The following is a 27721-nucleotide window of genomic DNA, read 5'->3' as shown; positions in this document are numbered from 1 at the left end:
CTCCAATCTACATGCTCAGGCTTTTTGCCAATTCTCAAACTCCTTCTCCATTTGCATTAGCCTCTGTCTCGTCATGTTAGTAATACAACACTAAGAGGCCGAGCGGGATCAGTAGGAGAATCAGGAAATGGTGGTTGTGGAGAAAGTATTTGACTATTCTTGGTTACTTGAACTAGAGGGTGTTTCATGTGAAGGCAGGTTTGAGACTTTAAAGCACCTTAGAACCCTTTCGTTTCATTTTGAAGGAAATAGGACAGCATACGTAAGTAATGAGGGTTTCTTTTAATGAAGTGGTTGGTGAAGTTGCTCACTGAATATATTTAGGCCAACAGCGAATTCACTTGGAGGTTGATCAACAAGACAAACAAACAGGAAAGGAGAGAAAGAGAGTGAGAAAAAGAGAGAAAGTGAGAGAGAGAGCGAGAGAGATAAGCGGAGATAGAGAAAGAGAGAGAGAGAGAGAGGGAGAGACATTAAAAAGCTCTTGTTTGAGTTGCTGGGCTCTGATTTCTGGTCCAGTCTTGGTGGAATGGGGGTTGGAATTTCCTCTGCCTGGCCCTGTCTGACTCTGCTGTCTGTGTGTGATTCACAGCGCCCCAGCAGACGCAGACGCACGCAGTCGCAGGCGACCCAGGACCGCAGCATGTCTGCCAGCACGCTGCCCTGTCAGCCCTGTCAGATGGACAGGAGTGGCAGCTTCTTCAAGGTAAGAGAGGAGGGGACAGGGAATCTTCTCTACGTGTGTGTGTGTGTGTGTGTGTTTGTCTGTCTGTCTGTTTATCTCTCTGTCTGTCTAGTCGCCAGTTTAGAGTTCAGTCAGCCATCTACCTATAGAATGGGTTCTTCTTTCAGGGTCTTTTCTTCTCTGTCTTCTGTCTGTGTCTCTTATCTCTGTTCTTCTCTGGGTTACGGTATGACTCTGACCTACTGTGCCTTTCTGCCCTGTTGTTTTCCATGTCCAGTACCTGCACAATCTTTATCTCGGGCCTGTGTGTCTACCATATTATGTCACAATCCACATGTTATTTACCTCACACAAATCCCCCACCCCCCCACCTCACCCCTCCACCCCTACCAGAAGGGCAGCGTTATCCCATCATCCACCTCACCCCTCCACCCCCATCAGAAGGGGCAGCGTAATCCCATCATCCACCTTATCAAGTTTATGAGGACTTTCTCCATTTCAGCGGACTCAACAACCCCATAAATCCAGTGCTGAATACCCTCCGCCCCCGCAGAAAGAGGTCTTTCCCCGATAAGAGTCTAGCCTTTCAGCCATGAAGTCATGGAGCTCTCTATCAGTGGCTGGGGCATCAAAAGGAGGCAGGCTTTGGCCGCCCCCGCTGCTCAGAGGTGTGTGTGGGTTTGGGTGTGTGTGTGTGTGTGTGTGTGTGTGTGTGTGTGTGTGTGTGTGTGTGTGTGTGTGTGTGTGTGTGTGTGTGTGTGTGTGTGTGTGTGTGTGTGTGTGTGTGTGTGTGTGTGTGTGTGTGTGTGTGTTTGTATGTGTGTGTGTGTGTGTGTGCGGGCCCAAAGGAGGATCTGTTCCCACTGTTGGCCCTTTGTCTGGCCGGGCCTCACGGCAGCGAGGAGGTGCTCTGGCAGGGCCAGTGTGTGTGTGTGTGTGTGTGTGTGTGTGTGTGTGTGTGTGTGTGTGTGTGTGTGTGTGTGTGTGTGTGTGTGTGTGTGTGTGTGTGTGTGTGTGTGTGTGTGTGTGTGTGTGTGTGTGTGTGTGTGTGTGTGTGTGTGTGTGTGTGTGTGTGTGTGTGTGTGTGTGTGTGTGTGTGTGTGTGTGTGTGTGTATGAGGAGCTGCTCTGCCAAGGCCCGTGGGGCACTTCAAAGCCTACGCTACGGGCTCATGTTCAGCCCTCTCCCCTCAGGCATAAATCAAGCGTGTGTGAGAGAGAGGGAGAGTGTGAGACTGTGTGTTTGTGTCTGTGTTAATGCCTGTGAATGTGTGTGTGTGTGTGTGTGTGTGTGTTGGGGGGGGGGGGGGGACTATGACTTTGCAAGTATGTGTCTGTGTGTATGTACCCTGTATGTGAGTTTGAGACAATGTGTGTGTGTGTGTGTGTGTGTGTGTGTGTGTGTGTGTGTGTGTGTGAGATTCAATTGCAGAATGCTCCAAGATTTATGGCATAGTGATGTGATGTTGAGGCAGATACGAAGAAGGGCTGAACCCATGGAAAAAGATTAGATGCAGCTGTCTTATGATATCATGCGTGACCGCACAATCAAAACCAGAATCTTATCCAGAACCAGAATGCTGTCAAAAAAAGCCAGAAATTCTGCTAGCTCACAGAAACTCTGTGACCGAACCACCATAGGGCTACGGTCACTGTCAATACTCATATGACTGAGAACAGTATCCTTGACATGTACCAATCTAGATTGCACTGCAGCCCTCTGCACTCCTCAAAGATACAAATGATCTGCTGCTCACTGCTGACTCAAAGGGCTGTTTAGTTGCAGTCCTCTTATCTGGACTGCTGCCTGCGCTCCAGTGGAACACAGAGTGTTACGTGAGTGCTTGGATCATTGTGTTGGGTAAGGGGGAAAGCACTTGAGTGGTTTGCCTCTTTATTATCTGATCACACTTTTTGTGGTCGATACTGATGGCATCTTCTCAAATGTTGCCCCAATCTCGTGATATTAGGTCCCCTTCTGTTCTCACTCTTTTTTTATTGCCCCAGGAAGCATGGGATTTCTTATTATTGCTATGTGGATGATACCCAGATTCATGTCCCTCTGGTCTGATCATGATAGTTAACAACCTCTTTTTGACTGCCTAGATGATATTAAGTTCTGGATGGGTCATAGTTTCCTGAAGCTTAATGAAAGCAAGACAGAGGGTATTATCTTTGGATCTACTACTGGCAGTGCACACATCAGCATTGCGCTTGGTCCTCTGGCAACAAAGCCTGTTGTAAAGAACCTTGGGATGTTTTTTGACTCGACAGACAAATTAGTTCTGTGTTTAGAGCTCTTTTTGACCAGCTGAGAACAATAGATACAATTTGGAATTTCCTGTCTTTAAAAGAATGTAAGGAGGAAGTCCACACTGTAACATCTTCCAGACTGGACCATTACAAAGCATTATTTTCAGGTGTTATCCAGGCATCACATCCAAAATGTGGCAGCTAGACATCAAAGCAGGACCAAGTCACGTCACACCTGTTTTATCTACGCCACATCGACTCCCAGTGGAGTTTGGGATTGATTTAAAGATCTTATTGCTTGTTTTTAAGGCTGTGAAAGGTCTGCATCCAACCAGTATATCAAATTGTGAGAGCTCTTATACTCTGTCGAGGGTCCTAAGATCCTATTTTGAACTTGAAGTGGTTTGTCTCATTTTAAATCTAAGGGTGATCTTTTACCGTTGTTGGTCTTTTATTGTGTTTTACTCTGTTGGTACTTTACAAATGAAGATGACTTGACTTGACTTGACTTGACTTGACTTGACTTGACTTGACTTGACTTGACTTGACTTGACTTGACTTGACTTGACTTGACTTGACTTGACTTGACTTGACCTGACTTGACAGTGCTGAGCATCTGTCATTATTTCACCTCACAACCTCTGAGACACACCTTACTTCTAAGACCAAACAGCCTTAATGATGAGTGTGTCATCTTCACCGCCCTAATGACACGAGTGGCGTGTGCAGTCAGGTCACCTGAGATCTCTCGCCTCAAGCGGTTGGAAAGCTGTCAGGTTGTCATTGAGTCTTTTGAGCGCCGCCTCCTCACCTTAGGCAGCCAGAGCCGTGTCTTATCACTGACACTGACTGCCAACCCCTTCATTGTGCTTGGAGTAAATGAGGCTTTCAGCCGCTGCCTGGTGTCATTATAATGCTAACGCCCCAGTTAGCCTCATGCAGGTTTGTTTTCAGTTAGCCCAGTTGAGCAGAAAGCTACAGTGATGTGTCACAGTGCCCTCTTTCTCTAACTCTGAATGGACTGAATAGATGGAGCGGCAACATCTCCCCTGTGTCAGTGAACAGAGGCTAACACTAGATAAGCACCAGCCAGAGAGACACCGTAGCACTCCCGGGGTTCCACCCATAACTGCTGTTGACTGACTGACTGATACTTTTGTACGAATGGAAAGATGAACGTCACAGTTAAAGTATGTGTATGTGTTCATCATGACAGACCTGTCACACAGTTTGACTTTACTTTACATTTATCTCCCCTCCTACTTTACTTCAGACTTAACACTTGAACACCTTGTACCCAGTTAGGCTGGTCTTCAGTCTGAAGACATACTTTCCTACTGACGGGCTTTGGGTCTCGTCCTTTTATGATGTGTGTGTGTTATGTGTACGTCTGAGGCCCTCAGCTCATTAAGCTTTTGCCCAGATGAGCACAGCTCTTGGATCCGTCTTCTGACCTTTTACAGAGAGCCATGTCAGTGCCAGACGCCATTTGCCACTCACCGCTCTCAGCCGGCCAGCCAGGAGACCTGCCCAAGCCACGACGCCGCAACTTTTCCCTTATAAAAGTCCATCGCAGGCAGGCACCACAAACACCAGGCTTTATTTAGCTAAATGGCAGAAACCGCTCCATGCCGAAGCCCTGCGCCTGGCACAGAGAGGCTTATCGCCGTGGTTACGTAACGAGCGGGGAGAGCTTTGTTTCAGTGCTTTATTAATGTTTGTCGCTCAAACTTCCTGCTTGCCTGGCCGTCTCTAGGCAGCGTGTGTTTCTCACAACGCTGTCTGGTTGTCCCATCACCGGGTAATTGATAGTCTGTTGAGCTCTGCGTGCGTCTCACTGATGAGAGGATTTTTATTTATTTTTTGACGTTCCCTTGTTTTGCATCTATCTCACTCTCTGGGAAGTGACATTTTAGTTAGTATTACGCAGACAAAATGTCAGCTTCGCTCTTCTGTAATGTTTTCTGTGTCACCATAGCGAAGCGAGAAGTGGTCCCACTCCTTAATAGCTCACTGTGCGCTAAGCGGTCTGTCTCACCAGTAGACTTCAGGCTTCTGTTCTTGGCCGCCCCCACCGTGAGCTACGTTGAGGCGATATGTGTACACACACACACACACACACACACACACATGCACATAGCTACGTTGAGGCGATAAGCTCCCAAATTATTTTCTTTAATAAAACACGTCTTAAGCACCCTATTCAACATCTCAATGACGCGTGCCTAATGGCTTCAGTGTGAAAGGGGGTTATTTGAAGCCCACGCTAATCGCGAGTGACTTCAGCCGTGCGGCCATTAAGTTTAAAGCCTAATGATGAAATTGGCCGGTGTGTCGTGACTATGGCCAGAGTGAGGCTGTGAGACTGTGTGTGTTTGTGCATGTGTTTTTGTGTGTGTGTCTATGTGTGTGCGTCTATGTGTGTGCTTCTTTAAGTGTGTGTGTGTGTGTGTATGTGTGTGTGTGTGTATGTGTGTTTGTGCAGGTGTCTTTGTGTGTGTGTGTGTGTGTGTCTGTGTGTGACCTTCTTTGTGTGTGTGTAATGTGTATGTATGTGTGTGTGTGTGTATGTCTATATATATATATGTGTGTGTGTGTGTGTGTGTGTGTGTGTGTGTGTGTGTGTGTGTGTGTGTTTTCTCATGGATTAAATGGGCACCACAGCTCCTGGCTGTGAGCGGTGTTGAGTGAGTGAGGCAGGGGCCTGACTTGTAATTGCGGCTTGCTGACGTGCGCTCCGATGGGGTTAGACAAACATGCCTCAGAAACGTGAGTGGAAAACACTGGCTACAAGGAAAACAAAAGAGCCAGAGAAAGGAAGGAGAGTGAGAGAGAGAGAGAGAGAGACAAAAGACAGTAAGATGAAGACAGATCGCATAGTGAGGAAGAGAGAATGTGTTTTTGTTTGTATGGGAGAGGGGGTGAGGGTTGAGGACTGTGCATGTGTGTGTTAGATTGACATCAGGGCTTAGAGTGTGTGTGGGGTAGTTTGACATCAGAGCTTAGTGTGTGTGTGTGGGGTAGTTGAGGCTGACCCAGTAGGGGCTTAACAGAAGGGTGTCTACAAATGGTGGTTTGATTCTGAAATTGAAATTGAAATTCTCAGTAGTGTTCACAGTTCAATTTGAGGATTTTGTTCTCCTCAGAAATGACAGAATTAATTAATTCAGAATGAACAATAACAAAGAATGTAAGGTAGAAGCATGAACGCTTACGTCAAATACTGCCACCTTCTGGCCATCTTCAGAACTCCAACACTTAACCATCCAACTTTGCTGCACAAGAGAATTAGAAAGACTATCCGTGCATAAGACAACAGACTACAATTGATACAGTAGTTCACACTGTACCTTTGCTTCATAACAAAGTGCCCTCACAGCATTACAGACAACATCCTTTCACAAAACAGCCTGGGCTTTGTCCCGAGCTCCATGGCTGTGGCCTGGAACTACTGGGAGTACTGGTGACAGTCATGATAAATGGGCTGCATTGACAGGGGTTGAGTGGACGTCCCCACTGTCCCCCATTCAGACTATACACACGCAGTTGTGATCGGCTGGGTCTCACCAAACCAGTTTATTGTGAGACGCGCAAAGTGAACCGTCATTGTGTACCGTCATTTTCTCCAGCGCCAGGAAACATTACGCAAAGTGGTTCCTTTGCTTTGACCTGATCATCTGTGTGTGTGTGCATGTGCATGTGCATGTGTTTGAATTTATTTTGGAAGTGTGTGAGTCAATCGTCTTCATATGTGTGTCTCTTATTCCAGGAAATGGCAAGATGTAACATGGTGATAGGAAAGAGGAGACTTTTCCCGTAATGAATTGAGCTCATATGAGCACATTTCCTAACAAAGGAAACTACGTTTGTGTGTGTAAGCTGAAAGGAAATGTTGGAAAAAACTTTGAGGTGTAACACTGTTTGCTATCTAGCTCTATGAACTTTTTACCACAGTTTGAGTTAATAGAGAGTTTTCTTCTGATGCATGCACCATGTCACTCCAAAGAAGCATGCTTGCTGTGAATCAGTTTGAGATCTTATGTGATCTTATGTGATCTAAACATTTCCAATTTCCTGAGGTGCACCATGCGCCACTAGTTCCACTCGTTTTCTTTTGACATCTGTAATTAGGTTGTCATCAGGTGTTAATAGCTTGAACTTGATTTATTGTGAATATATCTGAAGCATTATTATTTATTATTGTTATTGTTAATAATAACATTAATATGAATAATGATATGGCTTGGGTGTAAACGGTAATTATCGGTTTCCATTTCTTTGGTATGTGTGTGTGGGGAGGGGTGTGTGCTGTAAAGGAGAAGTCAGGAGCACACAGGGATGTGACTAACAGTTTCCCAGCTGAGTCGGCACAAAGCAGCCTCAACAGGCCGACCTCATAGAGAAATGTGAAGAGCAAACATTTACTTCTGCACAAGCACACAAAAGTGTGTGCGCATACACACACACACACACACACACACACACACACACACACACACACACACACCAAGTTTCTTTCTCCATTACAGACAGTTAGTTTGTCCACATGGTCACAGGAATAATTGTCAGTGTTGATGTACTTAGTTGGAGGAATGTTTGCTCTACCATTTTTGTTTTTCTTTGTGTGCTTTTTCCATCCCTCCTCTATCTCTTTATGTGTCTGCCTGTTAATAGCCTCTGTGTCAAAGGTAAGTCCTTTTCTCAATACCCCAAAATGATCATGTAGCTCATACACTCTCTCTCTCTCTCTCTCTCTGTCTCTCTGTCTCTCTCTCTCTCTCTCTCTCTCTCTCTCTCTCTCTCTCTCTCTCTCTGTTGATGTGTGATCTCTCTCCCTCTTATGTCTTTGGCCTAGCTGATTGACACGTTCTCGTCTGAGATCTCGGAGCTGAAGCAGGAGATGGTGCCGCCAGCGGTGTCCACGGACAGGGAGCCTGAGACGGCAGTCCTCAGAGGGTAAGAGCTCGTCCTGTAAATCCTGTTCCTCCCACACTTCCTTCCCCCAGCATCTCACACATGCCTACACCCGTCATGGGTCTTCACTAAGTGTTGTAATGTTGGATTTCAGATATACAGACATGTTTCACTCACGCATGCTGAATATTTATTACAAGATTCAGAATTTAATATACAAAGTGGAGACCAGTGTCAACTTTTGAGAAGTATGTACACACACATATGTGACATTATGCATGCACTCTCTGAATAGAGAGGAATATAGATTGTCATATATGTGTCCTTTTATTTCATTTCAATGTAAATAAATAAATAAATACACACAGCTTGTAAACAGAAGTCCCTGTTGTAGTGTGCATATTCTGCCACTAGGTGGAATATATGTCATGTCTGATGTTAGTCAGCGAGTGTGAGGTGGCGTCACTTATCATCACACTTTTTATCACACTTGAATGATGCTTTATTGATGATAAATACTATAAATAGTGCCTATGATCATGTGCGTCAGGTTTTTTTTTTGGCACTTCACAGGAAATGGGTGTGAGGTGTGTAAGCTGAAAGGAAATGGAGAAAAAGCATTTGAGATGTAACACTGTTTGCTATTGCTACCTAGCTCTATGAACTTTTGACCACAGTCTGAGTTTAAAGAGAGGTTTCTTCTGATGCCATGCACCATGATCGCTTTGAATCAGAAGACTGTGGCGGGGCTGGCACTGGTGTTTTGGCAGTGGGAGTTGTGCTAATTGAAGGAATAAAGAAAATTCCAGAGCATGAATAAAGTGAGCGACTGGCACAAGTGAGCGACTGGCACTGGCCTAACCCTATTAAGCAGCTGAACCTCCGTACCCCAGTCAGACCTCCCTGCTGAGCCACCGTACCCCAGTCAGACCTCCCTGCTGAGCCACCGTACCCCAGTCAGACCTCCCTGCTGAGCCACCGTACCCCAGTCAGACCTCCCTGCTGAGCCACCGTACCCCAGTCAGACCTCCCTGCTGAGCCACCGTACCCCAGTCAGACCTCCCTGCTGAGCCACCGTACCCCAGTCAGACCTCCCTGCTGAGCCACCGTACCCCAGTCAGACCTCCCTGCTGAGCCAATATTAGTGTGGCTGTTAAGAAAAGAAAACGACTTTGAAGTGGCAAATGAATGATTGTCCTTCTGTGTGACTGTCTGACTGTTGTTCAGTGGCTCTTCACTTTGTGTGCTTTGGTGGGAATGATTCTCTGTGCTTGAATAGAACCCGTGCTTGATGAAAGCATCGTCCTCAAAGTTTACTAAAAGGCCGTCTCTCTGCAGGCTAGAAAACGAGGTGAGCGGACTCTTCCTGCAGGCAGCCGACTGCGCAGGCACGGGCTCGGCGAGGGACTCTGGCTACGACTCACTGCGCAGGCGCCTCAGCGTGTTGGACCGACTGACGCAGACGCACGCCGTCTGGCTGCAGCTGTCGCTAGGAGACGACAAAGCCAGGCGCATCCTGCAGCCGCAGCCACCAGGGGTAAGAGATTAGCCATCTGCAGACACATGGACGCGTTGAACTTCAACAGCAAAACGATATTCTGTGGCATTTAACATCACAGTCAGCTGTCTTCACTATTATGTATGCAGATCAAACTATTATTCTTTATTACTTTAATTATTTAGCAAGAGCCGTCCACCCAGAAACATAGGTAAGAGCAATAATAGCCATCACTCCAGAGAAATAGAATACCAGTCTGCCATCATATGCAAGGATGTGGCTCCGTTGCTGTTGATGAAATGCTGTTACTGTCTATTACTATGCATGGCTTCCAGCTTAACGTCCTTAAATATCTTCAGCCCACACAACTGGTGTTAATAGCTCAGATGTGTAATATCAATAGTAAAGCAGTGGGTGGTCTTCTCGACGTGTTATTGCTTAGCGGAAAACAGGTTCTGTGTCAGCGGTCCCGACTTGAAGTGTTCCCACATACTTAACGCTCTCACTCATTCAACAGTTCTTAGCAGGTGGGAAGATAAGTTGCTGTGTGTTTGTCGCCCCCCCCCCCCCCCCCCCCCCCCCTCTAGGCATTCCTGGTGCGTAAGTCTCTGAAGCTGCAAAGGAAGGTGATCTCCCTGCGCATGGAGAGCGGCAGCACCGCCGCCGTCTGGGACTTCCCTATCAAGGAGAGCCAGTACAGTAGGTATCCGTGTGACCCGGAGACGGCGGCCAGCTCCGCGCTGTTTATTTGTCTGGCTTCCTGTTAAAGAGTCTGGAACTCGGCTTTGTTGTGTGAGGCGCAGTGCTGCCTCTCTCCTGAACAAGGAAGGTGGTTTTACCTTCCTGTGTAAGTCAACATAGCTCGTCATATTAAGACAGATTGGTACCAAAAGTGCTTGGGCAGGTTATATACTGTTGGCTTTAGTAACAGTACATTTCACATATCTGCAAAGGCCAAAGGTACACAAAATAAATAACAAAAAACACAAGAATGCTTCCTCACTCTTTAAGCTTTGTGAGTGAATTCTGTAGAGCTAGTTTAGACTCTGCATTAGAGCCAGGCGTCCCTGGACAGATGACGGAAGTGTGTTGAAACCCACAGTGCCCTTTGTCTCCTGGGGCATAGTGTACGCGTGCCAAGCACTAGACCAGTGCTGCCCCTTGACTCGCCTCAAAGCACAGAGACCAGAGGCCTCCCTGAGCACCGGGACCCCACAGCAGCACAGTGGGCCGACACACTCCACAGCACAGCACAGCATAGCACAGCACAGCACAGCACAGTGGGCCGACACACTCCACAGGGAGCACAGCACAGCACAGCACAGCACAGCACAGCACAGTGGGCCGACACACTCCACAGCACAGCACAGCACAGCACAGCACAGCACAGCACAGACATGAGAAATAGAGTGCAGAGAGACAGATGTAGGGAGACAGTCAACAGACAAGAGAGATCGGCATGCTGGGCCTGACTCCAGCGGGCCACATCTGGTTCTGGTTAACCCACTTCCCTCACTTCCCCTCTTCACTGTGTTTTCCTTCTTGTCCTCCAACTGTTGCACCGCTTTCATGCTTCTCCCACTCATTCACTCCCCTTCTGTTTTTCTCTCTCTCTTCCTTCCTCTCTCATTTACCCCTTGTTTTTTCTGTCTTTCTTTCTTTCTCTCTCTCACTCACTCACTCTCTCCATCTGGGACATATCCTGGCCCCCCTCCCTCTGTCGCTCTCTCTGATTGGCTGTGGCGTATTGTCTGCAGGGCGGATCTGTCAGCTGTGTTGTTGTTGTGGTGTGAGCATTATGCCTTTCCTTAGCCCCTCCTCCTCTGCAAGCTCGGATCTGTCCAGCTATTGCTTCATTAGACACGGCTCAACTTTTAAAACTCTCTCTCTCTCCCTCCTCTCTCTTTCTCTCTCTCTCTCTCTCTCTCTCTCTCTATCTATCTCTCTGCCTCTCTGTCTGTTTCTCTCATTCAAACAGCCTTCTCTCTGGAGGGGTCAGGGATCAGCTTTGCAGACCTGTTCCGCCTGGTAGCCTTCTGCTGCATCAGCAGGTAAGACCAAGAGAACAACAGCCCTTCCTCCACCCTCCCTCCTCCCTCCCTCCCTCCCACGGCTGCCTGCCTGTCTGCCTGCCACATGCCCAGGGCAGCATCTCAGCATTAATGTGCTCAGACAAGGGGTCCTGTTTGGCAGTGGACAAACACACAGAGCCGACAGCACACAAACATCAGATCTCCTCTCCTAATCTCTGTTTGGACAGGGCTAATGGAAACAACGACTGCCACAGGGCCGGTGTATGTCAACAAGTGTTGATAAAAAATGTCACCCCGCACAAATGCTAATCCTCACCATAGCGATGGTGGCACGCACTGTGCTTGCATGCCAGTCCTTATTTATTGTATACATTCCATTCGGGGACTTGCAAAATGCGAGGCCCAAAGGCCTCGTAAACTGATTTGGCTTCTAACTGTGGGTAAGGGTTAGGTCTAATTGGGTTTAATGCAAAGCACATTTTATCGGTGTCGTACGCACGCCAACGCGAGAGCTCTCACAAGCCTCTCTGGAAGAGGAGGGAAGTGTTTAAGTGGAAACAGTGCCTTGCTGACAAGAGGAACAACAATAACCAGCATGTGAAACATGTGTTCAGTAAACGTGACGTGTGTGTGTGTGTGTGTGTGTGTGTGTGTGTGTGTGTGTGTGTGTGTGTGTGTGTGTGTGTGTGTGTGTGTGTGTGTGTGTGTGTGTGTGTGTGTGTGTGTGTGTGTGTGTGTGTGTGTGGAGGAGGGATGAGTGCCGCAGAAAGCCACACGCCAGGATTGCCAGGAGCAGTCTCTGATGCCAGGGCTGAATGCTTCTTTGTCATCCTCTCCCTCGCTCGCTCTCTCTTCATTTTATGTCTCTGCCTCTATGTCTTCCTCTCTCTCTTCTTCTTTCTATATGCTACTCATCCTCTCCTCCCCTCTCTTTCCCTCTTTCTCTCCCGCTGTGTCTCCTTGTCTCTCCATGTCACAGAGCCTCCCACTCCACAACATTCTTTTCTTATTGGACCTGTCCATTTTGCCCTCTCTCTCTCTCTCCCTCTCTTCCTCTCTCTCTCTCCCTCTCTCTCTCCCTCTCGCTCTCTCCCTCGCTCTCTCTCTCTTTCATGTGCACAAACACTGGCCCCAAGAAGCACTGTGTTGGTCAGTCTCATGCCTAGAGTATGTCATGATTCAGAGCTGGGTCTCAGCCCTCTCTCCCCTCCCTTGTGTTTACTTTCCCTCTGTGCTCCTGTCCGAGCCCAGATGCTGAAGAATCACTCCTCAATCCTTTATTTTTACAGCGGCTCATATTTTTCTACCTCTCTTTCATGTTCCCTTCCCTGTTTTTAGAGACGTCCTCCCCTTCACTCTCAAGCTACCTGAGGCCATCTCCACAGCCAAGTCCCCCACTGATCTGGAAGCAGTTGCAAAGTTAGGAATAGGTGAGTGAGCAATTCATTTCAAATGATAAGTCATTAAAGTCACTTGATGTTCATACGTCCTTATTTGCACTCTAACTTTGGCTGCGTATACGCGTATAAAGTGTGGGCAATTGTGGGCAGTGCTCTCACTTTCTAAACTTAACCTTTACTTATGTGCGTCATGAGTCAGCCATTCCACAGAGCTGATTTAGAGGCCCAGATCAGTGCAGCCAGACTGGGCACAGTGAAGGGGTCGTCTGAGTCAGTGGGGCCAGAGATAGCCTGCAGCGCTACCAGGGCCGTGGATCTATGAGCTGTGGGGCTCTTTAGAACACATAAGTCACATAAGAGGTTGTGAGGAATGCAGTGCAGGGCATAGGGGCTAAAGTCCTGACTCATTCAGCATGGCTTGGAAGATGAAAGTGATTTTTACGATTTTTAAGAATATTTCAAATGCAATCCGGCTGATTGTTTGTCAGCAATTAACAAAACTAAAAGTATACCACAGCCATTCTACAGTGATGTTTTTTTTTGGTGACACCCTGGCTTGACTAGGACACTCTGGTCGCTGCCATGGTGTGTTTGTGTGTCTGTTGGCTGTCAGTGGCATAGGGAGCTGAACGTTGTGGAAGGCCCGTGTCATAGAGAGGTGAACGTTTAGGAAGGCCCGTGTCATAGAGAGCTGAACGCTGTGGAAGGCCCGTGTCATAGGGAGCTGAACGTTGTGGAAGGCCCGTGGCATACAGAGCTGAAAGTTTAGGAAGGCCAGTGTCATAGAGAGGTGAACGCTGTGGTAGGCCCGTGTCATAGAGAGGTGAACGCTGTGGTAGGCCCGTGTCATAGAGAGCTGAACGCTGTGGAAGGCCCGTGTCATAGGGAGCTGAACGTTAAGGAAGGCCCGTGGCATAGAGAGCTGAACGTTTAGGAAGGCCCGTGGCATAGAGAGCTGAACGTTGTGGAAGGCCCGTGTCATAGAGAGGTGAACGCTGTAAAGGCCCGTGTTTGACGGACAATGCTGTGTTTGTGTTGCTGACTCACATGAGAGAGAGGTGGACATATGGGACCCACCGCCCACTGTCTACTGACATTTACCCACAGATCCTTTATTCACACCAGCGACCTACAGCGGTCCATGTGCTGTTGTCACATGGCGGAGTGCACCGTGAACATACGGGTTTGAAGTGGATCCGCTCCACAAATGTGCCTTTGAGCCGCAGTGCCATGTTTCTGAGTTATGGTTTTTGAGGCTAACAAACAATACAAGCTCTGTGCTCTTTTGAGCAATTGTTTACTTGTGCTGTGCCCGTTGTGTCCGATGCTGGGGCTGCCTCTTCTGTCCTGACGTCAGTGGATCCAGAGGATACCTGAAGCCAGTTCTCTTGTGTGGAGGTCTTGTCCTGCACACGTAAATGATATATCCCTGTGAGCCAACTTCAAAAGGCAGTGGCAATATCAAGATGATCCTCCCTCACAACCTCCAATTAGAAGCCTTTTTTTCCCTCTCCAAGAAACCAAAGCTACTCAACCCTTTCATTTGGAAGTGTTTCATATCAAACCCACATGGGACTCCCTGAAGATGCCCCTTCCCACGGGATCGAGGTTTGCCTTGTGAAGCGTCCAAAAGGAAACGTGAGCCTTGCTCTCTCACACACACACACACTAGCCATCAGAGCAAAGGAAACACCCGACTCCGAAACGCTCTTGCGTCCCGAGCCTTTTGTTTGGTTTATGTGGCTCTTCGGTCGCACTCCTAGTTGTGTAAACTCGCCTTTGTCCAAATGGCCGCCGCCCTGCAGAGATCTGCCGAATTCGGGGGAGAGAATGTTTGTTTGTGGAGCATGAAAGGTGGGTGGGGGTTGGGGGGGGGGGGGGGGGTGAGTGGTTCAGAGCACGTTGGATCGGTGAGTCGAAGCTTTGCTCACCCTAGGCAGATGAGGAAGGTGTGATTGATGGCAGATCTTTCCAGCTTGTGAGAGTAAAAAAGGGCGTAAACCCCCAGGGGACTTGCCTTTGGGGAAGAGGGTGACTGCCAGAAAAGAGCTTCACATAGTTGAGCCCTCAACGCTTGACAGAAACCAGCCAGGGGGGGTCTGGCACTGCGTGGCAGGGTGGAGAAGGGTTTCAGCAGGGCTGGGTCTCGGAGTCTGCCTGCCAGGCAGGGTTCCAGATAAAAGCACCCTGAGAAGGAGGAACAGAGAAGTGGCAGCTCTGATTTCTCTTATGCCAGTAATGAGCAGGGTGAGCTGAGGACGAGAGAATGAGTCATAGCAAGACGAGAGGGGAAAACGAGAAAGTGTACGAGGGAGAGAAATAAAAGTAAAATGCGTGTGTGTGTTGGTGTGATATTGTGTGTGTGTGTTTTGTTGTGTTGTGTGTCGATTGAGATCAACAAAAAACAGTGTGTTCAGTGTATGTGTGAAGGTGAACCGTAAAATAAAATCTTCCTTCCCACTCCCTCTATAATCGTCAGGTGTGATTTATGGCCAGATAAGATATCAGGTTAACTGCAACTGCACCCACCTGTGCTAGAGGAAATAAAGACAGAAAGAGGCATTACAAGGTTAGCCTTTGAATTCTTCGTATCAAATGCTTTGGTCTTATTTCATTGATATGAAAACATTTTTTTGTCATATGATCAGTGTTTTCATCCCACCATGATGTACCTGTTTGGCTGCAAATGTCCAATGATTTCACATTTCTTAGGTACTGGGTACAAAGTAACCAGTTGTCATATGTTTTGACAGTTTGGTGTTATTTTTAAATAGAACAAATGTGTCTATTTCAAGAAAGGGGAGACTGATCGGTGCGACAAAAACAGAAATGGAATGTCAAAGTGGAAAACATTTGAGAATGAGAGAAGGAAAGAGAGAGAGAGAAAATAGAGGGATAGAGAGAAAAGAGGTAGAGGGAGAGAGAGAGAGAAGAGTGGGATGGTGCCACGGCAGCTAAGGTCCTCCCACTTCTACATCTGCGTGTGTGACTCATTCTGGCTAGCGTGTGTGTGTGAGGGAGTGAGTGAGTGAGTGAGTGTGTGTGTCACTGTCTTTACGATCGTCACCATTTGAGCCCTAGCGCACAGCGCACAGCACAACAGAGCACTAAAGTCAAGAAGAGACTCCGGCCGTATCCTGGCAAAACTTAGCGCCTGTTGACCAGGCAGTCAGCACTTCCAGCAGGATTAGCCGTTTCCCGTGGGTAAGCCTTCCTCAAAGCCCTTATCTTATATGCCCGGTCATGTCCATTTCCATGCTTTATTAACTGAGATCCACAGATTTGTTGTTGGCAGGATTTTTGTCATTTAGACGTAACATACACTGGTTAGTGCATTGTTGTTGATGAGTGTTTTTTTTTCTCCAGTACATTTGAATGATGAAAGATCTTCTGCTGTTGCTATAAGGTCTTTTTCCTTTGTGTGTGCTGGTTCTCGAGTGCAGTGTGTCATTACGCGTTAGTCCTGCTGGCTCCCTCCCAGCTCGCTGCTAGTGTTTAAGTGTGGTTTCCTCCTGGCGTTCCTCTCTGGGATGCCACGATGTGGCTGATGTTAATAAAGGACGCTCAAGTTTAGAGCTCTGCTTCCTTTTGCTTGCTGGCAGTCCAGTTGTTTTGTTGAGCTGAACAGAAATAGGTCATGATAATAAAACACCTGGAAAATATGTTTGACTAATAACATGGTGAAGACACTACAAACATCATACATCCTGCATGCAGTATCTGTTTTTAATGTAGTTTAATTCTGTTTCCTCTCTCTCTCTCTCTCTCTCTCTCTCTCTCTCTGTCTCTCTCTCTCTGTCTCTCTCTCTCTCTCTCTTTCTCTCTCTCTCTCTCTCTCTCTCTCTCTCTCTCTCTATTGCTCACTCTTTCACCCTCTGATTCAGGGTTCTGGGAATCTGATTCGAGTAACAAAAAGAAAGACTCAGCGTCTCAGTCCCAGCCAGTGGACGAGGACGAGGACACTGTCCAGCAGAAACTTGTCCAGCAGGAAGGACACAGCGCAGCCCCCAGAGACAGCATCGTCCCTGGCCTTCGCACCCGTGCCCCGTCCCATCTTGAGCGCAGCCAATCTAAGGGAGCGCTGTGCTTCATCAACCCCTTGTTCCAGCAGACACACCAGACGGACGACCCCCTCCCGGAGCCTGGCGTCACGGCAACGGCACTGCCTAGCAACAGCACTGTTGCCGACCCCCAGCAGACCAATAGCAGCACCCCCCTCCAGAACGGCGCTCACTCAGGTCCCTCTCCCCCTCACAACAGCAGTTGTGTTTTGACCCGGGCCAACAGCGTCTCGCGCTCGCCGCCACCCCCACGCCCCCCGCCTCCCCGCTCGCGCTCGGTCCCCCGCAGACCTGCGCCCCCCAGGCAGAAGAGCATGCCCGAGACGGCCTCCTGGATAAACCCTCCCCAGAAGGAGAAGACCAGCCTGCTGGGGCGCCTTGGCTCCTCGTTCTCCTCCTCCTTATCTTTTTCCTCGTCCTCCTCCTCCCCGCCCAAACGCATCAGCTCCCCCATCCCCGTCCCCTCCTCCCGGGGCAAGAAGCCCCCCATCGGGCCTGATGTGGACGGTCACCGCTGCCAACTGGCTCTGGACGACCAGACCATAGAGCAGGCCGTGTCCCTCAGCCTGGCCAAGCTGTCCCAGCGCAACGGCTCCAGCGTTGACACGTGCAGCCCCAGCCCAAGCCGTCTGGAGCCCAGCCAGGACGCAGGAGTTGGCGGGCAGAGGCACGTGGGAGAGGAGGGGGGCCGCGGCCGGACCAGAGGCAACAGCGAGCGCCTGAGTGACATCAGCTTCTCCACCTCCTCGTCCGACTCGCTGGACTTCTCCTCCCACGGCTTCCCGCTGTCGGCTCCGAGCCCCTCCAAAGCCGGCCGCGGCCTCGCCGCCGGTGACAGCAGCATGGAGGAAGAGGAAGAAGACGAGGAAGAGGAGGAAGGGGACTACGGACGCGGCGGCGCCGAGAGCGACCAGGAGATGCCGCCGCCCTTCAAGGCCAAGAAGCGGGCGAGCGGCGGTACCTTCGTGCTGCCGCGGGCCCTCCGGGGCCACCTGCGCAAGGTGAGCGGCGTGTTCAGCTCGCTGATGACGCCCGAGCGGCGGGCGGTGCGGCGCGTGGTGGAGCAGGCCCAGGACAAGGGCACCTACTTTGGCTGCCTGGTGCAGGACCACGTCAGCTTCCTGCTGGAGAACGGCGGCCTGGGACACACGTCGGGCACCGAGCTCCTGCAGACCCTGCGCCAGTTCATGACCCAGATGAAGTCCTACCTGCTCCAGAGCTCCGAGCTTGACCCGCCCATCGAGTCCCTCGTGCCTGAGGACCAGATCGGTAAGAGTCCAGCCTCCAGGACCTCCTGGTTTGAAAAAAAGAATTGTCAATATTGTCGATAGAGACAGACAGACGGAAAGGCACACAGACAGGCAGACACTTTGGTGATCCTGAAAGTAATCTAGTTGTTGGAATTATTTGTTTTGTATTACATCTTTTGACACTTCACTCATACAATGTCAACTGCACACGATTTGAGTTGCTATCTTTTTTTTTCTGTTTATCAGTTAACATCATTTGTTAGGTTAGCTTAGATAGAAGTTGACGCGAGAGCTTGTGGAAGAAAAGTGGTTTCCTGGTAGTAGATTAGATCAGTGAATCATTACACCACAGGGTTTGAAAGTATCAGTGGAACTTTACCTCTGCTTTCCGGTGATAGCAAACAGGGCAAAGACAACTATGAGTAACATTGTATACATGACGTGATGTGTTTGGGTACAAACTGAAGGGCTTTTGCTTGCATTGAGACATGAAGTTGGATGACCTTGAGTGCATTAAACTTGGAGACATAAGAGACAACACCTGCTTTAAGATTGATAACGGAAAGGACAGGTCATCGTAGATATTATAAGCTACTTGCTTTTCTCAGTGTTGCTCCGGTTGCTATAGGTAAATGCCAGTTGAAATCAATCAAAAAAAAAAGAAAAATCCTTCTCTAGGTCATTTGTATCGTGTGCTTTCAGGCCTCTGGCTACTGTAGGATTGGTCTTTCAGGCCTCTGGCTGCTGTAGTGTTGGTTTATTAGCCAGGATGCTCGGTGTGAAAGTGGTGCCTTTATTAGGGGGAAGGACAGCAGCTGGAGCTACAGAAGGCTTTAGGAATGTATTAATGGCAGAAGGGAGAGCCCTTAGGGTCGGATTTCACGTGTGCCATGTGTGTGTGAGTGTGTGTGTGTGTGTCTGTGTGTGTGTGTGTGTGTATGTGTGTGTGTGTGTCTGTGTGTGTGTGTGTGTATGTGTGTGTGTCTGTCAATGAGGGAAAGCCTCAGCGTTGGTCTTCGTCTGCCTGCTTCCGACCGACTTCAGCCTGACTGTGTAAACACTACGCCGGCTGACAGTGCAGAGCTGCTAAATGTAGGCCATTATTGTGGGCCCTCTGTGGAGGTGGATGACTCAGCCAACAGAGCCAACTAATGCAAACATTAACACACAAAACTGCCATTCAATACCAGGATGCCAGTTATGCCACTGCCACAAGTCAAACTGCAGTGGGAACAGCCCCATTTAATGACATAGAAGTCCCCACCTGAGGTCATATTCATGTAGGAGAGGCAAAGACTTTGGTAATAACATTATACAGTTTTGAATAGGAGTTGCCTGGGACTTGATTTACTTTCACCTCCCACGCTAATTCTGCTATTGTAGTTAAAATGCGGATTAACTGGGCTCAGCTCTGTGTCTTTGTTCCACTGTGGTTTCCATTGGCACGCTGTTTTCTGTAAGGCTTTTCAAGAGTCCTGAGATGCGTTTGATTCAGTTCCATTCTTGGGGAAGGATGTAAACACGCTCTTCCTCTCTCGCTCTCTCGCTCTCTCTCTTTAGTGCCGTTCTGTGGCCTACGCTCCAGATGTGCCTCTCTCATGGAGGCCAGCCAAGTGGGCCAAGCTCCGCTACTCAATGAGCCTCTCATTCTTGGCCAATCACAGGCCCCCGTTTATGTGGCAGCCCCCCTGATGGAGCGGGCCAGGCCTGAATGTTTAGCATGTCTAAGGGACCTGTTGATGCAGCTCCAGTGTTTGCGTGGGAGGCTGTGAGTGTGTGTGTGTGTGTGTGTCTGTGTGTGTGTGTGTGTGTGTGTGTGTACGGGGCGACTATGTGGAGACGAGCGGAGAATGGGGGGCTTGTGCTTCACATTGGCTCGGCCTGTTTTGGTGTTTTGATTCGTGCCCTGGCGGGTCCAGCCTCGTGAGGAGGTTTTGTAAGACCGTCCCACACAAGTGCTTGGGTTCTGCCTAACGCCGTCTACCACAACAAGCATGGGGGAGGGTTGTTTTTCACGGGGTAACCTTGTAAAAAACTTGATAATCTAGTCGAGAAAGGATGTGTGGTCCAAGAAAAGATTTCTTGAGGACCTGAAGGTCGACTGCAGATAGGGCATATCAGAGGAGGCTCCAGACTGTCTTCCTGCACTGGGCTATTTTTGCTGGTGGAGATAAGAAGTCTTTAGGACACTCTTTACTCTTCGTGTAAGGTGACTGGTGGCGGCGTGTGTGTGTATGTATGTTTGTGTGGTGTCTGTTTGTGTATCTGTGTGTGTGTTTGGATAGAGCATGACACTCTTTACTCTTAGTGTTAGGTGAATAGTGGTGGTGGTGGTGAATGTATCTATGTATGTATGTATGTATGTATGTATGTATATATCTATGTGTGGTGTGTGTGTGTGTGTTTGGCTGAGGTGACAGACACCAAGAGTAAAGTATGTTTCCAGTGTAAGAGGAAGTGCCTCAGCTTGAATGCTCTGCACATTTGTCACTCACCCGTTTTAAGAAGTGACTCTGTAGCAGGGAATTTCACATGCATGTCCACAGAGTCTGTGTGTGTGTGTGTGTGTGTGAGAGTGCCGCTCTCTGACCATAAGCAACATGCCTGTAGCGGGGGGGGGGGGGGGTACATCACAAAGTTGGGGGGTGACGGGTAAGTCTGTCTCTCCCATAGTTTACAGCTGCTGGGAAGCTGAAAGGCTTGTGACGTACGGGGTGCGGAAGAGGCCCTTTATTGTTGGGTGACAGGTTTGGTGACCTTGACTGATGAGCTGGCCCCCAAAACATCCTCCTCCTCCTCTCCTCTCTGTCCCAATGGGCCTTATCAGGCTCTGGGGAATGCACACAGAGATCCATCTTCTTCCTGTCAGTCACCATAAAGGCTCAGTTATATACAGCCCGGGACTAGTGACTACTGAGAGTCCCACTGAGCTCTGGGTTGATGATTAAACACTGCTGCCTGCTGTGAGGGATGGATGGGAATCCCCTTCAGTTACCGATGAGGTAGATCTCGCTGGTGGAAACCAGGACATCTTCCACAGAAGGAACTGAGAGCTGGTTTGTCGGCGTCTGGGTTTTAAGTCCACATCCCTAAGTCAGAGCAAAACGAAACACAGAAACGCCCGTCTGTTTCACCAGCCCTAAGGGTCCCGTTAAAAAGGTCCAGTACACAGAAGAGACGACGACAATTATGGATAACACCTAGATCCACAGATATCCTCCGCCACTATACACTTTCTTTCCCTCTCTTTCTCTCTTTCCCTCTCTTCCTCCCTCTCTCTCTTTCCCTCTCTTCCTCCCATTCTCTCTTTCCCTCTCTTCCTCCCTCTCTCTCTCTCTCTTTCTGATGACATTACCAGTGTTCTGGCAGAGAGTACCTAAGTTGAGTTTGCATTTAGACACAGTGGAACAAAACACAAGTACATGCACATGCACATACACACACTCACACGCGCACACACACACACACACACACTCACACACACGCATTCACACGCACACTCACACACTTACAAAACCACTCAGGTCCATAGGGAGGACAAAGCCACTGCTGATGGTGCTGTGGAATTCTTTGGTCGTTTTCGCTGAGCTCAGCCCACATAAACTTCTACAGCACCACAGTAAAAGTTCATGAAGGCCCTTTTAAAGATGTCATGTGAATGCATGCGTCACGTAACTATGTAACATTTTTGATTAAGTATAGGTTGAAATTAGATTTAACATTATGACGGTATGCCTATTGGGAGCCCATTGCTGTTATAATAGTGTACTCAGTGAAAGGATGTTGCACTCAGACTCGCCTGAACTTGCAATGTCTTTCATGGAAGTCACTGTGCAGGTTTCTACAATATTGTTTCTTGGAAGGCTGGAAGTGTTTTCAATCTGCATGTAGACCCATGCTCCTAACAACACCATAGGAACACAATGCTTGGGTGAGCAGAACCAATCAACTCCAGCTGAACATTCTGTCTGTAGGAGGCCAGTGGGGGGCAATGGGTCATATATTGTAAACAACCCTTACACCCAATCTCACACGTTCATGCCCTGAAGTGAACCTAGCCTCTGTCAATGGGTAACTGTCTATGTCTTCACTGACTTAGGCTAACAAGCTGCAGAAGCTGATGTCATTGGGGTGACAGCGAGTTCAAAGACAGAGGAACTGAGGAAATAGAGAGGAGAGAATGAGACAGATGATGCTAGCTCTAAACTCCTTGCATGCATGGAGGTTTTTTTTTCCGTCTAGGCGTCGAGGAGTACGTTTATGTTTCCCCCTCGGCAGGCCCAGATGTGGTGAGGAGGGCAGGGAGGTGCTGACTGGGCTTGTTTTCCCCTGCAGTCAGCTCAGTGAGACATGAGCCCTGGCAGTTTTAACACTCTGAAGTTACCGTCTCAGCGCTGAGACTCACATGACTAGAAATCAAGTCATATCTTTTTTTAATAGAACACTTTTATGCTGCAACTCAGCAGAAACAAGTTTTTATCCATTTTGAAGTGGAATTCACCAGGAGTTGGTGTATGTGTGTGCATGCATGTGTCTGTGATTTGAGCGACTTAAGACTTATGTCATATTCTTTTCTTCTACATCATACACAAGAATCATTCTTCACAGGCTGTGTTTGTTGTTTTCTAGAAGACTTGAGGCCTCCTTGGAATAATTAATCAACAGTGCATTTCATAACTTCTTCAGACAGTAGTGCACTACACAAAGTTCCAGGGGTGAACTGTTTTATTCATCTATAATATAAAGTGTACAATATTAACATACATTTACGAAATCTAATGAACCGTGCATACCTCAGATAATGACTGCAGTGAGTGAATAACTGACTTTGCTGCAGCTCAGATGACAGTAATGACAATGCTAAGGAAAAATTGCGAACATGCTAAGCTCTCTCACAACATTTGGTCTTTTTCCAACTTCTCAAGAAGAGTGTGACACAAACCGGTTTTTGCCCAACCCCATTTACTGTAAATGCCTTAGGAATGCAGGTGTTCATGCCAGGCTGATGAGACAGAAAGAAATGGGTGAATGGGCTACGGGCCCAGGCATTCATGAGAGAGGCAGGAAGCAAAGAGCACTGGGTCTCCATGGACACCGCCTCCTGTTCCCTTTGTCCGTATGGCTTTCTCTACTGAAATCAGTCAAGCGCCAGGGTCCAGTACATGCAGGGGAAAAACCTTTAAACACCTGAAAGATGAAAAAGTGGAGGAAATAGTTTTGTTGGTGCTGCTGACTAATCATGTGATGTGTATAATTACTCTTTTGTTGGTTGCAATTTTGTTGAGTGAATTTGCACCATGAAGACATGGCAGTTCTTCCTTCTCACAGCCTATCCTCCTCTTCTTCTTCCTCCTCCTCCTCGTCCCCCACAGACCAGGTCCTGGAGAAGGCCATGCACAAGTGCGTGCTGAAGCCGCTGAAGGCCACGGTGGAGGCGGCGCTGCACGACTTCCAGGTGAAGAGCGGGACGTGGCAGCAGCTGAAGGAGAACCTGGCGCTGGCCAAGGCCCGGCAGCCGCAGGAGATGGGCGTGGACGGCGCCCTGCCCCCCGACCCCGTGGCCATCGAGAAGATCCGCCACAAGTTCCACACCATGCACAAGATGTACTCCCCCGAGAAGAAGGTGGCGCTGCTCCTGCGCGTCTGCAAGCTCATCTACACCATCATGGAGGACCACTCAGGTACCATGACTACTTCATGTTTGTCTGGGTAGACGGTGGTCCAGGGGGTAGAAGAGGCATTTAGTAATCAAAGGTTGCTAGTTCGATTCCCAACTCCTCCTTACCAAGTGTGTAAGTGTCTTTGAGCAAGACACTGAACCCCTAGATACTCTAGTAAAAAGGTTGAGTTCCACGCTGGCAAACTGACTTTGCAGCAGCAGTTAATGGCACTAAAAAGACAGCATGATAACACACGCTGAGGCAGCCTGCTGCGTCAGAAAGCTATTAGGCTATTAGAGGGATGCCTTTGGGCTGAAATGGCTTACTAATGGGCACACACGCGCACACACACACATACATACACACACATACATGCATACACAAGCTGTGCCTCCTTTTCTCGACTGAAGTGAATGTTAAGATTTCGTCAGTATCCTGAATGCATCTGACCCTGAGGAAACAATCACACTCATAACACACACACACATGTACTTACTCTGTCCCATCCACCTTCTCTCATTAACCCTGCTGCCGTACTGTGTGTGTGTGTTTGTGTGTGTGTGTGTGTGTGTGATGTTTCAGGGAGGATGTACGGGGCTGATGACTTCCTGCCCATGCTGACGTATGTGCTGGCCCAGTGTGACATGCCTCAGCTGGACACAGAGATCCAGTACATGATGGAGCTGCTGGACCCGTCTCTACTGCAAGGAGAAGGTAGCCAGTCATATCACTGTTGTTTTCTTTCCCCTCTGTGGTCTAATCTAGGTCCATCTAGATTTATATTCAGACTAGGGACACCTACAAGCAGATGATTGTTGTGTGACCTCAGCACATAGTAATTGTGTATTGTAACGTCACCTACCCCAAAACTGAAAGCTAAAAGATTGAATGAGTTTGCATTTACAGTTCATATGAAAAACAGTGTTGAATACAATACACTTTTATGCCTTCTATGTCTCACAACATGACTATCCACATACATTACTATCCTGTGGAGACACACACACCAGTGTACAACATACTTATATGCCTTCTATGTCTCACCACATGACTATACACATACATAACTATCCTGTGGAGACACACACACACCAGTATGTTTCCACAAACCTTGACTCATGTCTTGTGCTCCCCACAGGCGGTTACTACCTGACCAGCGCGTACGGCGCCATGTCCCTCATCAGGAACTTTCAGGAGGAGCAAGCAGCCCGCATCCTCAGCTCCGAGACGCGCAACACCCTGCACCAGTGGCACCGCCGCCGCACCGCCCAGCGCACCACGCCCTCCGTGGACGACTTCCAGGTAAGCTGACACACCAGAGATTCACCAGACATTAGCCTGCTGTGCCTTGACGGGGTCATTTAGCATTGCAGAAGCAGCAGCTTTTATGACTGAATGGTTGCCGGTAGGTCATATAAGGACAGGATAAACAATGGGGGCCTCAGTTGAGGCTTTTACAATGTTGTACCTACTTTATTTATTGGGTTAACCTATAACATGTCTTTGCACATTGTAAAACACATGTGTGACTTTTTCTTGCTGTGTTAAACTCAGCTCAACACAGAAATTGAAATTCTGCCTGGAATAATGTCAGATAATTTAGACACAATAGCCAGCTGCATCAGCAGAGTTTTTTATAGACTATATTATAGTGTGTCCATATGTATTTGCACAGAACTACCTGAGGGTGGCGCTACAGGAGGTGGACACTGGCTGCACAGCCAAGACCCTGATGGTGCATCCCTACGCCACCACTGAAGAAGTGTGCCAGATCTGCGCTGAGAAGTTCAAGGTGTCCGAGCCCGAGAACCACGCCCTCTTCCTGCTGACCGAGGAGACCACGCAGCAGTTGGCCATGGACACCCACCCCCAGAAGATCAAAGCCGAGCTGCACAGCCGGCCCCAGGTGCAGCCCTTCTACTTTGTGTTCCGCCGCGTGCCCAGCCTCAGCCAGGCGGACGAAGACCAGCTCAACGGAAACTGTGACCCCAACTGAGCCGGAACGAGCCAGTATTCCCAGCATTCCCAATAACTGCTTTCACCCCAGCCCCAGCCTCCTCCTCAGATCCCGGCTGGTCCGTGCCGGTATTTTCCCCCTGTGTCCCGAAAAGGGTGTCTGCAATGGAACTTCAAGCAACACTTCTCCATTTCTCTGGTGGTGGTGGCGGCAGCCAATGAGTTGTCAAGCGAGTATCACTGCCCCAGAATGGAAAAAAGCATTTGGAGAAGAGAGGGAAGGAAGGAAGGATGTCTGACAGATGTAGCTGTTTTTTTTCCCCTCCCTCGCCCGTCACTATTTTAAAATGTCTGAGTTGGCACGCGATCTTCGCACATGCAGGTGTTGCAATACATGCCGTACTAGACCGTGAAACTGTCCTGTAGCACGTGCATGTATGGTCTGTTATGATGACAGACCATTACTGTTAGACCATCAGCTGGCACTCAAAACATACCCTTCTATGCCCCCTCTCCAGGGCTTCAGGCTGACTTCAGTGGGAGGGATTCCCTGGTGTGTGTAGACGTTTGCAGGCCATGCCTTTACACCGTGTTACCTTGTGTGTTTACCCTTCAGTATGTTGTGCTTTAAGATCAGACACATGTATCTCATATTGTAAAGACCTGGTCTTGGTCTGTAGAGGAGAGGGCTGCAAGAGAATTGAGAGTACTGGTGATTGTTATACTGGAAGAAGTTGCAATGTGTGTAATCTGTCTTGTACTGTCCAACGATCTTTTAAGACCTTGTCCACATGGACCAATCTTTGGTGAAGAAAGAAATATCTGTAACAAAACTATAGAATTAGTTATTGTGTTTATTTAGAGGAAAGTGTGTATTAATTATATTGGATTTTTTTTGTCTGCATTTCTGCAGTTGCTGGTAAACTGCATCTATGTTTTTATATATGAATTATTGTAATATTATTGCATGTGTTTCTGTTGATCTGAAATATAGAGAGCAAGAAGCAGGCATTGTTGCCAGTGATATTTGATTTTTGTCTTTGTACGTTTTTAAATGAAATATTTAGTGTCATGCAATCCTCCTTAACGACAGCATCCATATGAATTCCCCATGACATGTTGGCATTGATATGAATGAGATGACACAAATATTAGAATATAATGATACTACTGAAAAATCTCACAGTCGAGGGTTCGTGAACGATACGCAATCTATTAGGATAAATGGATTGCGCTAATCGTGTATGTGTAGGGTCCGTCCTAACTTGAACGATTATTTTACCGGTGAGGATAACTGTTGAAGGCTTTTGCACGTGCTTGAGGGAAAGATAATGGAAGGTGAATCGAGAGTAAGAGTCAGGGTATAATTGACATCACCCCTAGAGGGAGTACCAATGCAGCAGGTGATGCAGGTATACCGTATTGTGTTGTGAGAGTTCAAATTGGGATATTAAGAGGCTCAGTTTATATGTATAGGGCATCTTAAGGACACTCAGGGACAGAGTGTTACTCAAACATTCAATGTCCAAAACAATGAACATATCAGGGGTACATTTATTAATGTTTGTGTCAGCATCCCTATTAATACCCAGGGCATTGGTCGCTGTACGGACTCGAAACAGAAGTGAAAGAGGGATGTTTTGAGGCACGTTGCTGTGGATAGACTCCTACTAACAACTTAAGTACAAAAACAAAACAAAAAACACTATGAGTACTGTTTGTTCTATTTGTCCAACAAAAAAAAAAAAGACAAATTATGTTTGCGGAAATTTTTAATTTTAATAAAATGCAGTCCATTTGTGATGTAACTGTAATTTTTACTAGATATTCTAATGATGTTAAGTGTATTTATATGTAATCTGTGCAGGGATTTTTCACAGATTTATATGTTCATTATCCTGCCCCTGTGTAGTCCTTTTGCAGTCTTTCTAGATCAACAGTAGGAACCTTAAAGTTCCATACTGTTATGTCAGTTATACTTTAATACACTTTTGCACAATAAATGGTGGTAA

At 48.0% G+C, this 27721-nt stretch overlaps 1 protein-coding gene across 1 annotated transcript; it reads left to right on the top strand.

Moving 5' to 3' along the window:
• The first annotated feature begins 596 nt into the window (after window positions 1-596).
• On the top strand, window positions 597-27721 carry rin2a (Ras and Rab interactor 2a). Its single transcript, XM_080849322.1, has 11 exons — window positions 597-706; window positions 7793-7893; window positions 9190-9388; window positions 9937-10048; window positions 11328-11400; window positions 12721-12812; window positions 16667-18112; window positions 23466-23774; window positions 24336-24467; window positions 24892-25055; window positions 25429-27721. Exons 1-11 carry the CDS (start codon window positions 644-646, stop codon window positions 25747-25749), a joined length of 3012 nt encoding a protein of 1003 aa, XP_080705448.1. The 5' UTR covers window positions 597-643; the 3' UTR covers window positions 25750-27721.

Source organism: Sprattus sprattus, assembly GCF_963457725.1.
Source record: "Sprattus sprattus genome assembly, chromosome: 12".
Classification (NCBI taxonomy): domain Eukaryota; kingdom Metazoa; phylum Chordata; class Actinopteri; order Clupeiformes; family Clupeidae; genus Sprattus; species Sprattus sprattus.
The sequence above is the reverse complement of the archived record's forward strand: the minus strand, read 5'-3'. Positions and strand labels throughout refer to the sequence as shown.

What these genes read in the sequence shown, in the direction of transcription:
- rin2a (XM_080849322.1), top strand. Translation starts at nt 644, where the DNA reads ATGTCTGCCAGCACGCTGCCCTGTCAGCCCTGTCAGATGGACAGGAGT. An exon ending in GAGACGGCAGTCCTCAGAGG is followed by an intron (nt 7,894 to 9,189) that starts GTAAGAGCTCGT and finishes GTCTCTCTGCAG; the next exon opens with GCTAGAAAACGAGGTGAGCG. An exon ending in CGTGCCTGAGGACCAGATCG is followed by an intron (nt 18,113 to 23,465) that starts GTAAGAGTCCAG and finishes CGTCCCCCACAG; the next exon opens with ACCAGGTCCTGGAGAAGGCC.